Consider the following 14,625-nt stretch of genomic DNA (forward strand, 5'->3'; position numbering starts at 1 on the left):
AATTGTTACGCTAAATTATTCAATCATTGAACAGTTATCTTTAAGGTTATTTTTTTTAATAAAATTAAATTATATACTAATACACTGCAGTGAATTCAGTTTTAGTCACTTGAAACTAATGGAGCAGGATAGTTGTGACAAACTCCAAATTCAATCCAGACTATTTAAAAGTTCCCAACTTTCACACAGACAATTAAAACTGTTACAATAAAGTCAATGGATAAAGTATAACCAAAAATCTTCCAATAAGATGAAACCAAGGTTCCTAAAAAGAGCAAGGAGAAAAACAAATACATACAATATCTTTCAAATCATATGCTGTTTTCTACAGCAGCAAGGGATTTAAAATACACGGTAAACAAACACAGATTAAAAACTACTAAGATGAGCACTGTGTATAACAGATAAAAGTTATCTCGCTATGTTAAGGATCCTGATATTTAGAATTAGAGTCATATTGTAAATATTGATAACAATTCAGATTCAAGGAAAAATTAGAATTTTCCTCTTTATTTTTATACAATGTCTATATTATTACTTTTATGTACTACAATCTATTTCTCTGGTACTATCAGGATTTTTTTTTTTCAGAAGTGAGTGTTACATGCATCAAGTTTTGTGTAATGCTAGGTTGTGTTTAATAATATCTATATTTGTGTCTAAACCTAAAACTGACCACACAGAATCATTTTCTTTCCCTAATCAAATATATTCTAGAAATGCATCCAACAGTAATTTTGGTTGACTGAAAAAAAATGACCATTAGATAAACATACCCAAATGCTTTCCTCCTGCCGATATTGCTTCCAGTTCCTTCCACTATCACTAAACATTAGGAGGTAACTGGTTACCCAGTTTGAGCTCCCATATCCACCTTGTGTAGCAACAGCAGTAATTTCAGTCCTTTCACCAAGATCGATTTGGAGCCATTGGTACTTATTTGATACAAGTGGAGTCCAACCACCAGCACCTTTAATGGTAAAAATAAGAGAAAACAAAAAGATGAATCAGTTTACAGCAAAAGCATGGAGATGTGAGCAACAACATCAAAACAAAAGTCCATGACATTGTAGCTGACCCATACATAAATTTCTGGAAAATGCATTTCACTCACTTTCACACAAATATGAAAATGTTAACTGAAAAAGAAATAAAGGCAATAGATTCAATAGCTTGACTCTCTCAGGGGTTGCCACAAAGAAAAAGGAGTCAAGCTATTTTTCAAAGCACCTGAAGGCAGGACAAGAAGCAATGGATGGAAACTAACCAAAGAGAGAAGAAACCTAGAACTAAAGAGAAACTTCCTGACAGTTAGAACAACAAACCAATGGAGCAACTTGCCTCCAGAAGCTGTGAATGCTCCAAGACTGGAAGTTTTAAAGAAGAGACTGGACAGCCATTTGCCTGAAATGGTATAGAGTTTCCTGCCTGAGCAGGGGGTTGGACTAGAACAGGGCTTTTCAACCAATGGTACGGATACCACCTGTGGTACATTGGCACCTGGCAGATGGTACACGACCATCCTAGAAAAGTGGTAGTGGGGGAGAGGAATGAGCTGAACTGGTGGCAGCACCGCACAAGCCTGAACGAGAGATGGCTGGAGCTGCAGGGCTGTCAGGGCTCAGTGGACGTTCTAGGATCAGCTCCAGGCTCCAGTTGGAGATCGGTGCTGATCCTGGTGCTTCTGCTGAGCCCTGAAGAAGCGCCAATCAGCTGGAATGTTGCAGCATCTCCAGGGTTTTGTGATTTACATTCAGATGCTTGGCAACTGATTCATATTTATGACGGTCACAGTGTCCCAGGGTCATGTGAAGTGACCAAAACCTGCTGCAACCACCCAGCAGATGGGGGAAATAAAAACCAAACACTCCCCACCCCTGCTGCCAATCCTCAACAGAAATGCTCAACACAGTGAAAACCTCGGACAGGAGGAAGAGTGCGGCCAGGCGGACAGGCAGGTGTCTTGCTCTGCTGTGGCTTGGGGGGCACTTTTTTCAATGCCATTGTAACTTTGAACAGTCACTAAACGAACTGTTGTAAGTCAAGGATTACCTGTACTTTATCACTTTTTTCCTTTTTTTGGGTCATCAAGTTTTTGACACCTTGCTAGGCGACTGGTGGTACTCAGATGTTGCCATATCCTAAAAGTGGTACAATGGGTGAAAAGGTTGAAAAGCCCTGGACTAGAAGACCACCAAGATCCCTTCCAACTCTGTTATTCTGTTATTCAAAATAAACACAAAAATGGTGTTCCCATTAGGCCAGTAAAAATGAAACTATCTGTTATTTTGTTTTTATTCTAACTTTTTTATGGAGCTCAAGTTGGTGTACAAGGAAGCTCTTTCTAGGTTCAAACTTCATTACAATCATGAACCAGAATCAAATAAAAATATACATAAAGCTTGAAATATTATTTTCCTTATATATACTTCAAAAACTATCAATATATACAGTTTAATCACTTTGTCCTATAATGGTAAGATCATTTCCTTATGGCAAAGTAACAAAAATTGGCAATTAAATAGGTGTCACTGAAATCTGTATCTGCTAACTTACATAAAATTCTCTTTTCTATTGGGCACATTTTAAAAAAAAAACAGCAAACATTTGTGTTGGACTGAAAAACATGTGCCATTGATTCAGTTTCACCTGGCTTATGTATGGTTAACTTCTGTGACAATGGAATGTTATTAAACCTGCCTTTCAGAATTGCCAGGGAGAAAGCATTAAAACAAACTCTAGAGAAGGTTCATCAATAAATATACTATGCAAGAGAAAATAATTCTTTTGTCAGAATGAATTGTTGGGTCCTCTAAATGGTTGATGCTCTATGGTTTACTCAGTTCATTTTGAAGTGGAATATTGCCAATTAATTGTTTCCTTGGCCTTATCTAGCTCATATATTAAGCAGTCTTACTTAATTACCCATATAACAAATTTCCTGAGTGTCAAACTGCGTCATGCCAAAACCACGCCCACCCCTGCTCCAGCAATGGAGTCACGATACATCACAACACGTCACCTGATGTTGCGAGTTTGACACCCCTGATTTACATTATAGAATAAGAACATAGAGGAACCCAGTAAATATTGGAAAACATATTTAAGTAGTATGCAAACAAATAAAAAACATCCCTAATTCAAGTTGCAGATTGGTCACTCAGAAGGTAGTATAAATCTTAAGATTTTATTATGATTTATTACAAGTTGTGAAGGATTGCAGTCTTAAACAAATATATTGTAGCATCTTATATCTTTTTGATATAATTCATAGAACCACCCATTTTCTGACATTTCCCACAAAATGGTCAGGCAGCTGCAGTAAAATCAGCAAAGAGATTGTGGCTCCTTAAATATTTTTCTCTCTCTCCCCCTCTCCCTCTGTGTGTATACCCCCATACACACAGAGGGAGAGGGGGAGAGAGAGAAAAATATTTAAGGAGCCACAATCTCTTTGCTGATTTTACTGCAGCTGCCTGACCATTTTGTTTGTGTGCCTGAAAAGCTTTTTATGTTACCAAAAACTTATATATACAATTTGTGCTATATATACCATTTGTTCATACCATTTGCACTTCTGTGTACATTGTACATATATCAAAAATAAATATTTATATTATACATTTGATAATCTATAAATTAACACAAAACCTGAAACTGTAGATTAGAATTACTGGAAGACTGTAATGTAAAATTCTGTTTGAATGTTTGGGAAAAAAAAAACATGAAGTCTAGTTTGACAGCAAAATTAGCTACTCAGAGGTGAGATCAGCATTGCTGAAAATATTGGAGCATCTATTGCGGATATTTTAATTGGGATTCTTGCGTGAATAAGGGCATTGGACAATATGGCATAAACAGTTTCTTATAAGTCTATGATTTTATGAAAAAACTACAAAATCCGTAAGTAGATAGGCTGAAGTAATACCAGATGTTCATTCACCTTTCAGAGCAGGCAACCTTTCAGACAATAGTGGTGGAATCAGTGATTTAGCTCTACAAAAATTAATAAAACATGTGTGGATACTTAAATAATTGTTTAGTCAATAAACACAGTCTAAACAATGAATAGCTTTCATATAACAATCAATACAGCTCCAAGCCAGATGTTTATAAATGACATGAAAGTTGTTCAGCTTCGATAAGTAACTTGCAAAAATGAAATTACACTATGTAATGTAAATGTTTGTGAGATTTTTACCTTATTCTTCCTTCAAGTTAAATTCAGGAATCACAGACTCATTTGTTCTCTCCCCCCCCCCACAAACAACCTATGTTTTAGGTTGAGAATGAAAGAGTGATCTAAAGCTATCATACTGAGCCCAATGTCTTGTGCAAGATTAGACAACAAAAAAATAAATTTCTACATGGGAAATTTTTTTATAAAGCTCATTATGTCAATATGAACAATAATAATACCACAGAATAAACAAAAATGAGAAAGACTTGCTTAAAGTAGAAGAAAATATACATTGGGGAATTTGGCTTGTCATGTTATACTCACTATTTTTTCCAAATAGCAAGAAAAATATTTTTATAATTCGGAAGAAATATCAGCTCGAATGTTATAATTGATTGATTGATCAGTTGATTTCAAGGGATCAGATGCTTTGGCCATTACCTACAGGACTTAATTATACCTTCAATAATTGTAAGAAATAGGAAGACACCGTTTTCCAATATCTGTCTTTCCAAGGGCAGAATGGGAAGGTAGAGAGTATTATCTATATTCATATGTTATGAATGAGCACATTAGTCAATTATGGTTTTGCTCAGTGTCCATTTTACTTAGTATTTAGTATTTGTAATAGTATTTAATTTGTAATAATCACTTCCTACATTTGCACTCAGTCAGTTTCTACATCTGATTTTAAAAAATACATACAAACATTTCTATAATTCTGCATGGGCATTCCTGTACTTTTCCCTCAGTTTTGTAGGTTTTCACAATGTGCACCTTATCATAATGTTTTTGTACACCATGCTGCTGATCATTGATAGAAGTAAATTATAAATTTTAGAATATTAAACTAAACTAACCTCTAGAGGACCTGTAAGGAGAATAGAGACATGGCATAATTTTTCAAGGACTTTCTAATTCTATAGTAGAGATTCCTACAAGATGTATGCTTACATAAATTAGTCAATATTTTGACTCCCAATTAAACTAAAATATCTGCTTGATAATTATTTGCACCAATACTTATTTGATTGGGTGTGGTGGTGATAATTATCTGTATTTATGATTAGATGTGTGTATAATGAGTGTGGTAGTGTTGATTTCTTTCTTTTCTTTATTTTCCTAAATAAACCTCAATAAATAACTCAATAAATTAGACTAAACATATTTTTTCAAATATAATTTTAATTAAGAATTTAATTGCAATAATAAAAACTAATACAAACTAAACTAAAGAATGGAAAGAAATAATAAAATGTGCAAGAAAAAAGAGGAAGAAAGAAGAAAAAGAAAATAATAAAGAAAAAATAAAGAAAGAAGTAACTTCTAATCTTGATTAGAACAAGGGTAAACAAATTTAATAACTCCTCACCCCTATAAGGTAAAAGACATGTCTCATCACTTATCTATAAGCAAATCCATAAAGCGTCAACTTTTCAATCCTGGTATCAGAAAAAGTCTGTAAATATTTGACAGAATCTTGCAACAAAATAATACTAATACTAATACTAATACTAATTGCCTGTAAGCAAAAACTGGTGGGATCATAAAATAGAGAAAGTCATAGAAAATGATAAAATTAAACTGCTCTGGGACTTCAGAATTCAAACAGACAAGCACCTGCAACATAATACCCCAGACTTAACAATTGTCAATAAGAAAGACAAAAAAGTCTGGATAGTGGATGTGGCAGTGCCTGGAGACAGCAGAATAGAAGAGAAAGAACTGGGAAGATAACAAAATACAAGACCTACAAATAGAAATAGAAAGGCTGTGGCAAAAGCAAGCAAGGGTAGTACCAATAGTGATAGGCTCCTTGGGTGCAATTCCAAAACAACTGGAGCACCACTTGAACACCATTGGCATTGACAAATTTGCTATTAGTCAATTGCAAAAGGCAGCCTTACTAGGAACTGCTTCCATCCTGCGACGATATCTGTAATACCATCAAACATCCACATCTGCCTATCCCAGGTCCTGGGTAAGGACTCAATAGATAGACAAAATGCCAAATCCAGTCTGAACATCTGGCTGACTGTCCAATGATCCATAATAATAATAATAATAATAATAATAATAATAATAATAATAATAATAATAGTAGTAGTAGTAGTAGTAGTAGTAGTAGTAGTAGTAGTAGTAGTAGTAGTAGTAAAGTTGGAAGGGACCTTGGAGGTCATCAAGTCCAACCCCCTGGTCAGGCAGGAAACCCTATACCATTTCGGACAAATGGCTGTCCAGTTTCTTCTTAAAAAGTGTTGGAGCATTCAATCAACATATTCACATGCAGACCACAATCAAATTGCATGTAACAGCATGTGTACCTAATACAGATTTTTATCTTGTCTATTGCTGGATATGGATGTTTTTCACACACACTCACACACAAACAGACACACAAACAAACATACACACATACATAAATGAAACTGTTGATATTCATATCAAACATTCCATCTTTTCTAAATGCTGAAATATTGGAATAGTAAAAATCAGAACTGCAAAGTATGATGCAATTAAATCTGTGAAGGTTTTGATAACAGAGTTTCAAATTGCTGTAATTGCCCAAGCCACAATTTCCAGAAATCTTGCTTAATCTATATAATTTGTCACAATAGGCACCACATATTGACTTAATTATGTGGGGAAAGATATTTTAAATGTTTATTTGGCATGATGTCTAACTCGAAGTTCCTTAACTCATCCAGAACTCAGGACAATAGTTCTTCTTTAATTATCATTCTTCTCCATTCTTAAAATTCTTATCTTCCAGATTAAAATGTTTGGATCTATAGACAACTTAACCAAGTGGCAAACATATAACTGATCTTCTCATCAGATTTTTTTAAAATTCTGAATGGTAAAAATGTTAATACCTTCAAGATTTTAATAAATCTGTGAGAAGATCAGTTTGCTATTTGGCTAGATTGTGTGCATCCATATCCAATAAGCATAATTTTATTTCTGCTAATAATATCTTGTCAGAACATTGATCGAGCTAAGTAAAGCGGTGTTTATTTCAGTTTTGATTCAATGGGGCTGAATCAAATGTTTCAAAAATGTATAGAAGCACAAATGAAGCATCTAGTTTTGACTCATTTGAGCAACTCATTTTAATCAAAACTAGATGCAACAGACATATGCTGCACTTGCATTCCCGTATGTTCCAAAGCATTTCTGAATTATAGACAGAATCCTGCACAGGCTAAGTCTTTACATCTCCAGAGTTGGAGGGAAGAATTATTTATTGGTCTCTAAAGAGTAAATATAATTCCATATCAACAATTCTTAATTTTGATTCTACAATCTACTAATTCTGTCTCAAGACACTTTAAACTGCTGAACTCTGGTTTTCATTCCCAGATGTTTTTTTCCCCCCTGTTCTCTGATTATTATTATTTTTAAGACCTTACTTCAGTGTTTCTCAACTTTGACAAGTTGAAAATGTGTGGACTTCAACCCCCATGCTGGCTGGAAAAATCTGGGAGTTGGAAGTCCACACATCTTCAGTTGCCAAGGTTGAAAAATACTGCCTTACTTGATTTAGAATTCTGGTACATTTCACATTCTGCAAGCTTTTCTATTGCTTGCATTGATCATACTCCCCAGATGGTCCCATGGTTACTTTCCCTTTCCTCTAACTACCAGCATCTCACTCTGACCTTAAGCACAGGATTTTCCCAACTGGGATGTGTGGTTCTTTAATAGCCATTTGATTGGTTAAACTCAAAACATCTGCATAAAATGACTATTTGTGACTATTGTGACTAACGCTGAAAATATTAGTTGCAATAGTTAGCATTGTTCATACAAGTATTTTGAGTTGTAATTGACCAGTTGGTTGCACAAATCTAAATAGAACGCAAGAGCTGAAAGTGAGACAGCTTATCAGGAAAAGTAACAACCACTGAATCTGCATTTGTGCTTTCAATATTGACAACCTGAATGAAGACTATACATCAAAGATCCACTGATTACTTGATTATTTGATAGTACTAAGCTGAGTGGGTTGCTGACATGTTGGAAATTCTTTGTATATTCTAACAATTACTTTGTTAGAAGAGTGATATTATACAGATTTTAAAAAAATGATTTCTTGTTACATATTGCAGAATTTAAATCTTGATTTGTGGCCATAAAAGTAGTCCTCAACTTACACCAGATCATTTAGTGACTGTTCAAAGTTACAACATCACTGACAAAAGTGACTTATGACTGTTTTTCACACATATGACCATTACAGCATCCCCATGGTGATGTGATCAAAATTCAGTTGGCAAGGGACTCATATTTATGACAGTTGCAGTGTCTTGGGATCATGTGATCACCTTTTGCAACCTTCTGACAAACAAAGTCAATGGGCAAGCCAGATTCACTTAATAACTTCAATGATTCACTTAACAACTGTGGCAATAAAGGTCATAAAATAGGGCAAAATTCACTTAGCAACATAAATTCTGGGCTCAGTTGTGGTCGTAAGCTGAGGACTACCTGTATTGGTTACTGAAGTTTGCCCAAAGTTTGGAGAACTTTAGCTTCATGTTATTTCAGAGTTTTTTTGTTTTGTTTTGTTTTTTTGTTTTTGCATAAAGATTCCAATTGTGCTTATGATGGAATTTGAGTATATTTAGAATATCAAACAGTGCAATCTTGTTATATCCAGATTTGGTGTCATAATTTGAAGACAATATATCACAAAGTCAGATCTAACCTTCTTTAAATATCATATTTCCATATCTGGAAGAGCATTATTGAATAACCTTCATCCAATTCAAAAACACCACACTGTTTGCTTCATTTTAATAGTCAAAGTAATAAAAATGTAACCTATACATGCCTGACCCAATACATGAACACTTGTTCTACTTGTGTGCGCAGAATAATTGATACAGTAATAAAGCTGCTTCTTCTTCTTCTTCTTCTTCTTCTTCTTCTTCTTCTTCTTCTTCTTCTTCTTCTTCTTCTTCTTCTTCTTCTTCTTCTTCTTCTTCTTCTTCTTCTTCTTCTTCTTCTTCTTCTTCTTCTTCTTCTTCTTCTTCTTCTTTAACTCCTGAAAGTTTCCCACTCAAACAAGAATTGTGTAACTATATTGTAGTGGGATCTATATGAAACAATGGCTGACAGAGTGTATAAAAAGAGCAGAACTCTGGAAACATTACAGAGGCAATAAAAACTATTGTGAATTGGGCAGGTTTTCTATCAGAAGAGCACAATAAATAGAATGAATTGGGAGCTGAGCATTCTGATTGAAAAAGAGCTGAAGGAACCCTATTCATATTTCACTCTGCTGCTGAAATTGTCTTCTGCTGCAGAATGGATGGCTTAAGCATGGCTTTGGCAGTAACATATACCATCTGGTGAGAAGAATGTAATCCTTTTTCATTAAGAAAAGGAACTGACTACCATAATCTATTATCTCAAGGTTTGAACACTGACATCAATTCTATGTGGAATTTCTCTGACCAAATTTTTGAAACCTTCTTTGATAGAATGACTAAGTTATAGGAATATTATATTTTAATATCCAAACTTTGTATCTTAAAAGTAAATCTGGTGTAGAATTCAGTTCCAGCTAGAAACATTTTTTTCATTATAACTCAACATGGATGTGTATACCATCCAAACTTTGAATTTTTCTTACTATAGTATATTTTAACTTCATGGGATATTCCACTTATAATAGATTCAAAGTATTGATTCAATTTATTATACATTATAAATTTAGACAGTGATTAATATAATGTTGACCATGGTTGCTAATACGTATTTTTTTGTCTAGACCTCAATAGCAATTCAGTTTTTCTTTTAAAAAAGCAATACAATATAATTCATAAGTAATTAATGTTTTATAAAACTGTAATCACCATTATATTGTAGATCCCATGTTTACTGCTGGTGAATACTTGCTGTTATTTTTATCTGCCCTTTGTTTTTATCTGCCCTTTATTTTTCTTTGTTTATATATCTGTCTTTTATTTTTCTTTGTTTTTTCTTTGTGGTGAGGATGAAATATATATATTATGATTAAACACATTTCATTCCAAATTTAGAGAAAGATTAAAAAGAGAACAATAATATTTCCAAATTCTAGGTATGATTCTGATAGAATACAGTCGTTTTTTTTTTTTTTTTACTGTTTCAGTATTTGGCTGTGTGTATCATAGCTCTATGGATGCCAGTATCCAGATGGAATTGACTAATATTTCCAGATGATAACATTACCATGAAACATCCATTATCATAATGGAATGTTTCATGGAGCTCCTATTTGTTTAAATATAAATGCTATGAAATGTTTAACACTACCATCCCCAATCTTTCATATATTGACAATATATATATTTGCCTTGTTCAACATTGAGTGGCGAGTTAGGAATCATACCAAAGCCACCATATAATGCTATTTTATTATTTTTATGTAAAACTAATGTTTCCAGAACTGTAATTTCAAAACAGAAACTTAATTGGAATTTGATAGCTGAAAATATGTGTTTATTTACTCAAATGAGTAGCAGCAGCAAAGAAAGATCAAATATAAGATTTTTTTTGGTTACTATGAGCTCATAGCACAGCTTGATCTGAGTCACATAAAACACATTGATAAATACGATAAGTATGTGATAATTACAGGTAGTCCTCAGCTTACAATCACAAATGAGCCCCAAATTTTTATGGCTAAGTGAGATAGTTGTTAAGTGAATTTTGCCCCATTTTAAGATCCTTCTTGCCCCACTCATTGAATCACTGCAGTTGCTAAATTAGTAACAAAGTTGTTAAGTAAATCGGATTTCCCCATTGATTTATAATAGTAATAATAGTAGTAGTAGTAGTAGTAGTAGTAGTAGTAGTAGTAGTAATAATAATAATAATAATAATAATAATAATAATAATAATAATAATAATAATAATAATAAAGTTGGGAGGCACCCTGGAGGTCATCTAATCCAACCCTCTGCTCAGGCAGGAAACCCTATACCATTTCAGACAAATGGCTATCTAGTCTCTTCTTAAAAACTTCCAGTGTTGCAGCATTCACAGCTTCTGGAGGCAGGTTGTTCCACTGATTAATTGTTCTAACTGTCAGGAAATTTCTTCTCTCTTTGGTTAGTTTCCATCCATTGCTTCTTGTCCTGCCTTCAGGTGCTTTGGAGAATAGCTTGACTCCCTCTTCTTTGTGGCAACCCCTGAGATATTGGAACACTGCTATCATGTCACCCCTTGTCCTTCATTTCATTAAACTAGACATACCCAAATCCAGCAACCGTTCCTTATATGTTTTAGCCTCCAGTCCCCTGATCATCTTTATTGCTCTTCTCTGTACTCTTTCTAGAGTCTCAACATCTTTTTTACATCATGGTGACCAAAACTGGATGCAGTATTCCAAGTGTGGCCTTACCAAGGCATTATGGAGTGGTATTAACACTTCACATGATCTTGATTCTACCCCTCTGTTAATGCAGCCTAGCACTGTTAATGCAGCCTAGCACTTTTTTTGGCAGCTGCAGCATACTGCTGACTCATATTTAAGTGATTGTCCATTAGGACTCCAACATCCCTCTCACAGTTACTACTGTTGAACAAGGCACCACCTGTACTATACCTGTGCATTTGGTTTTTCTTGCCTAAATGTAGAACCTTATTTTTTTCACCATTGAACTTCATTTTGTTAGATAGTGATCAGTGTTCAAGTCTGTCTGACAATTTGCTTGTCAGAAGGTCACAAAAGGTGATCACATGATTCTGAAACACTGCAATTGCCATAAATATGGGTCAGTTGCCAAGTGTCTGAATTCTGATCACGTAACCATGGTCATAAGTGTGCAAAACAATCATACGTTCAGTGCCATCGTAACTTTGACCGATCACTAAATGAGTTATAGGGCTACCTGTACACAACTCCTCTTGTACTGCCAGGAAAATCAAATATATCAGCTCATAATAAGGAACTGCTTGTGTACAATTCCACTGATAACTCATCCTCCCTGTAAAATCATCAAAATATTTAGACTTTATTTCATTTTAGGCTATATTCAGATATGATCATTTGGAATTATCTTATACATGTGGAAAGCTTCCTCGTAAATGAAGATATCTCTGTCTCTACATTGTATATTTTGGGCATGAGCAATGACATATTTTAAAATTCCCATTAGTGCCACTAAGTTTTAACATAGATCATAAATTTTCCTTCAAACCCAGGGGAACTTCAACCTTTTTTGATGCCCCATGGATCAGGATTCATGGATTCCAGTTGATAGAGCACATTAGAATGGTATTAATAAAGAGACCCTCCTGGCTAAGGAAAGATACTAAAGCAAGAAACTCAAGAGATGAGAAATGGGATAAATGGAATGTACTTCTGGACAACCAATTTTAAATTGCCACTGGCAATAATGTGAATTTTGTTGGAGTCACTGTGTTGATGGATCATATTAAAAGTATAACAGAAAATGCAATTGTGCCAAACCTATGTAAGATTGGTGCTTATAAGCATGGTCACAATTATCTTGATTTCCCTGGTCAGGAAGATTTCTATTTTGAGGAGTTATATTTTTCACATAAGAAAAATGTTTTTTCTTTATTCCCCAATATCTCCCTGAACTTTCCACAAATAGTAAAAAAAAACACATAAAGAAACAGAAAATAAAATGGCATTGTTTCTTCCACACAAAACTATCTTTTCCCCCTCCTAGCCCCCAATAAAATGCTTTCTCATATTGCAGATTAATCATACAACCTCCTATTTATAATTTCTCAAAGTATCATGTATATGAAGTTAAATCCGCCAACTTAAAAACCAAATTAGATTTGTATTTTTAGGATCTATATCTGTATTATGTATCATTAGTTTTAATGCTAACAATCAAACTATGTTTAATTGTTTTACATTTGAAAACCATAACCTTATGTACTGTATATTTAGATAATTTTTCACAAATCATTATAGCCCCTTAGTTTAAGCAGATATTTTAGTGGACAGCGCTTAGCATGACTGAAATTGCAAAACATACTGTTAAAAAATCATAATATTTACTGCATGTTCATATTTCTGCAGATCTCATTTACCAAAAAGAAAAAAAACTGAATTCTACCAAAAATTATATAAAAAGATTCAGTATCCTGCTCTTTATAATTGAATTGTTTTAGCTTGAATCACTGTTACAGCTTGACCACATCAAAAAGTCATCTGATGGACACAACATGAAACCATATCATGAGGTAGGTAATATGTTCAAAATATGTTCAGTCTGAGTTGCAATAGTACTACTATAAACTTGCATGGTTGTAGAGAGCATAATTAAAATCAGTGCATGGAAAATACAAGGCTGAAACAATGCGGTAGACAACTGAACTGAAAAACTCAAGATTATCCATATTATGTCCTAAAGGAAGAGGCAACTATATAGTTCAAAAACAAATAAACATTAATGTTTATTTTATGAGCCCTTCCTAATCTAGGAGTTTACATAGTTCCTACTACACTTCCCATGATTCTCTGTCAAATTGTTTCAGGGAATTTGTTTATCACAAATACTCTCCTCCTAGAAACAAAACTGCCCTCATTTTTAAAAGAATAGTAAACAGAGTCATGAAAAGAAGCAATCACTTTATCATGTATTTACTCAGATCTTCTTAAATTTCTTTTATACATTTACAGTAGTGGCCAAAATTGTGGAAAACTTTTGGGAAAAGTGTACATTTGAGGTTTGATGGCTAATAACACCATTTTCTTTTGGAGTAGTACCATAAAATTATATATCAATGGAAAGATAATTTAATCAAGAATGTGATGCAATAACCTTTATGAAGGATTTGCTATTAGAATAGCAGTTTTAAAGAAGAAAAGTCAAACACGTAGAAAAAACAAGATATACAAAAATTATCACCATAGAAAAAATGAGACATACAAAAACTATCACCATGTCAGATAATACTGCAGCTCTTATAATGTAAAACCAAGATTGAATGATTGCTTCTATTAACTGGGTTTTATTGCTGGGTCGCTTCTGACTAACAAGTTTCTTTAGTTGGCTCCATAGATTTTCAATTGGGTTAAGGTCTGGGCTATTCCCAGGCAATTCCAGCAGTGGAATATGATTATCTTGAAACCACTTTTTTTGCACACAGCAGCAACATGACATGGAGCTGAATCCTGTTGAAATATAAATGCTTCATTGTCTTGGAAAAGATCATGTGCAGAAGGCTTCAGTTTGGGCTCAAGTATTTCATTAATGTATTTTTGGCCATTTATATTCCCATTAATCACACAAATTCTACCCACACCTTTTGATGTCATACAATCCCAGATCATAACACTGACTGGGTGTTTCACGGTACATATAATGCAATCAGGATGCAAATCTTCTCTGATTCTTCTTATGTATTTTATGCCATCACTACCAAACAGAGAGTTCTTGATCTCATCACTCCAAATAACACTGTCT

The 14,625-nt window shown here is 34.0% G+C and overlaps 1 protein-coding gene across 1 annotated transcript in view; it reads right to left on the reverse strand.

Annotated features, from left to right (window-relative positions):
- Window positions 1-202: 202 nt before the first annotated feature.
- Window positions 203-14,625, reverse strand: part of LOC120307456 (contactin-associated protein-like 4) — a 123,399-nt gene continuing 108,976 nt past the window's right edge. Inside the window, exons 3-4 of the mRNA XM_039342270.1 lie at window positions 777-970; window positions 203-265 (exon numbers count right to left, since the gene is read on the reverse strand). Of these exons, the coding sequence (XP_039198204.1) occupies window positions 203-265; window positions 777-970 (257 nt within the window). The remainder of the gene's footprint in view (window positions 266-776; window positions 971-14,625) is intronic.

This window comes from Crotalus tigris, unplaced genomic scaffold (assembly GCF_016545835.1).
Source record: "Crotalus tigris isolate CLP2741 ecotype Arizona unplaced genomic scaffold, ASM1654583v1 scf7180000017783.2778290, whole genome shotgun sequence".
Taxonomy (NCBI): Eukaryota; Metazoa; Chordata; class Lepidosauria; order Squamata; family Viperidae; genus Crotalus; species Crotalus tigris.